This window comes from Eimeria maxima, genomic scaffold (assembly GCF_000499605.1).
Source record: "Eimeria maxima Weybridge genomic scaffold, Emw_scaff162, whole genome shotgun sequence".
Taxonomy (NCBI): Eukaryota; Apicomplexa; class Conoidasida; order Eucoccidiorida; family Eimeriidae; genus Eimeria; species Eimeria maxima.
Genome location: NW_013563562.1, coordinates 5,001 through 7,148, shown reverse-complemented (window position 1 = coordinate 7,148; position 2,148 = coordinate 5,001). Strand labels below are relative to the sequence as shown.

The 2,148-nt window shown below is 49.3% G+C and overlaps 1 protein-coding gene across 1 annotated transcript in view; it reads left to right on the top strand.

Annotated features, from left to right (window-relative positions):
- Nucleotides 1-282: 282 nt before the first annotated feature.
- EMWEY_00018770 (mismatch repair protein, putative) overlaps nucleotides 283-2,148 on the top strand; it is a gene marked incomplete at both ends in the record, with an annotated part of 6,244 nt that continues 4,378 nt past the window's right edge. Inside the window, 4 exons of the mRNA XM_013477666.1 lie at nucleotides 283-345; nucleotides 1,097-1,279; nucleotides 1,427-1,699; nucleotides 1,901-2,148. The exon at nucleotides 1,901-2,148 is cut by the window's right edge and continues 769 nt beyond it. Coding sequence (XP_013333120.1) covers nucleotides 283-345; nucleotides 1,097-1,279; nucleotides 1,427-1,699; nucleotides 1,901-2,148 — 767 coding nt within the window. The remainder of the gene's footprint in view (nucleotides 346-1,096; nucleotides 1,280-1,426; nucleotides 1,700-1,900) is intronic.

Below are 2,148 nucleotides of genomic sequence, written 5' to 3'. Positions count from 1 at the left end.
CATGCATGCATGCAGGGGGCCCCAACAGCAGCAGCATTTCATAAGATGGTGATTCGTGACATTGCTGCTTCTTTGTCTATTTCTCCTCATTCCTTTACCCTAAATAGTAATCAATATAATGCATGGGGGCCCCTATTAAGGACATCAGGGGCCCCCGGGGGCCCCTCCTCCTCTCCTGGGGGGCCCCCCTCCTCATCGGGAGGCCCCTGTGGTGTTTCAAGTGGAAAAGGTGGGGTTGTTGAGAATGTGGAAAAGGGTACTAAAGAGGGGCCCCCCACCAGTATGGGGGGCCCCCCTTCAACATTGGGGGGCCCCATGGGGGGCCCCCCTGAAGAGATAAAGAGGGTACTGAATAGGGGCCCTGATCCATTACCAACAACAACAGCATCCCAATTAGGTTTATTAAGTAGTGTTGCTCATCATAGAGGAAAATGTTTGTCTTCTTTTTCTTCTCTTCTTATCCCTCCCCTACATCAAGTTATTCTTCCTCCTAATGCTCCTGCACATTCAGCAAGGTATGCTGCTGCTGCTGTTGCTGCTGCTGCTGCTGCTGCTGCTGTTGCTGCTGCTGCTTGTGTTGTGTCGGTGCTGCTCCATTTGATTCTTATCTTGCCAATCCTGTGCTGCTTGCTGCCAATGCTGCTGCTGCTGCTGCTGCTGCTGCTGCTTCCTGTGCTGCAGATACTTTCAGAAGCTGCTGCTGCTGCCACCACCAGCACCTGTTGCTGATGCCATGCAGCAGCTGCTGCGGCAGCTTATGCTGCTAGGCAACACCTCCTCAGCAAATGGAGGCAATCAGCAGCAGCAGCAGCAGCAGCAGCAACAGCAACAGCAGCAGCAGCTACTGCTGCCTTCAGGGAAAATACCTAATATAGGGAAGGTCGCTCAGCTCATCTCCAGCCGGAAGGTCTGTAAACCCTAAACCCTAAACCCTAAACCCTCACCCTCAAACCCTAAACCCTAAACCCTCGAATTCAATTCTCTGCTGTTTCCCCCGTTTTGTAGAGAAGAGTTCATCCCGACAACCTCTACATTGAGTGTTTAGGGTTTAGGGTTTAGGGTTTAGGGTTTAGGGTTTAGGGTTTGTGTGTATCAGGGGAACCGTTTGTTATTTGCTGAGTTACTAGAGTTGCTGCAGCCAGTGACTTATATCTTAGATAATTATCCGCAGCAGCTGCTGCAGCCTCTCTTCGTGCTGCTGCAGCACGAGGTGCAGCAGCAAGTGTCTGTACAGAGTCTTAAGGCAGGAGTTACTGCTGCTGTACAGCTTATTACAGATGTAAACCCTAAACCCTACATTCAAACCCTAAACCCTAAACCCTAATTCCTTACCCTTTACTATAAACCCTAGTTGCTCAGAAGTGACACCATACTACTCCAAACCCTAAACCCTAAACCCTAAACCCTAATTTGTGTTGCGTTGCAGGTAATACAACAAGATCCAGAAGCCCACAACCAAGCAGCAGATGCTGTTGCTCTTGCTGCTGCTGCTGCTGCTCGGCATGCAGAGGCCGTTGAGTGTTATGCTGATTCAAACCCTGCAGCAACAGAAGCAGCTGCTGCTGCAGCGGCTGCAGCAGCTGCTGCTGCTGAAGCGGCAGCAGCAGAATGCCAAAGAGCAGCAGCAGCAGAAAACCACGAGGCAGAAACCACCACAGGCGGAGTGCTGCCAGCCTTAGACGATTTCTTTCAGCGATCCGTAAGGGTTTAGGGTTTAGGGTTTAGGGTTTAGGGTTTAGGGTTTAGGACTGAAGATCAATGGAGAAGTAAACTGACGAGATTATGACGTACATTTTATTTTTAACGTCTTAGTGTTTATCATCTAATTTCCTTTCTAGGGTTTAGGGTTTAGGGTTTAGGGTTTAGGGTTTAGGGTTTAGGGTTTAGGGTTTGTGTACAGGAGACATTTCGTGGTCATGTTCAGTCTCGTTTATTTGTTCGTCATTTAATTTCTGTTGCTTTGTCTGCTGATGATCTTTTGGAGGTTTTGCTGCAAGACTTTGCTGCTCTTTCTTTACCTCCTGTTCTTATTAAGGGAACAAATGCAGCAGCAGCAGCAGCAGCAACAGCAGCAACAGCAACAGCAGCAACAGCAGCAGCAGCAAAAGGCTCTCCTGCTGCTGCTGCTAAAATGCCATCTGGAGGCAT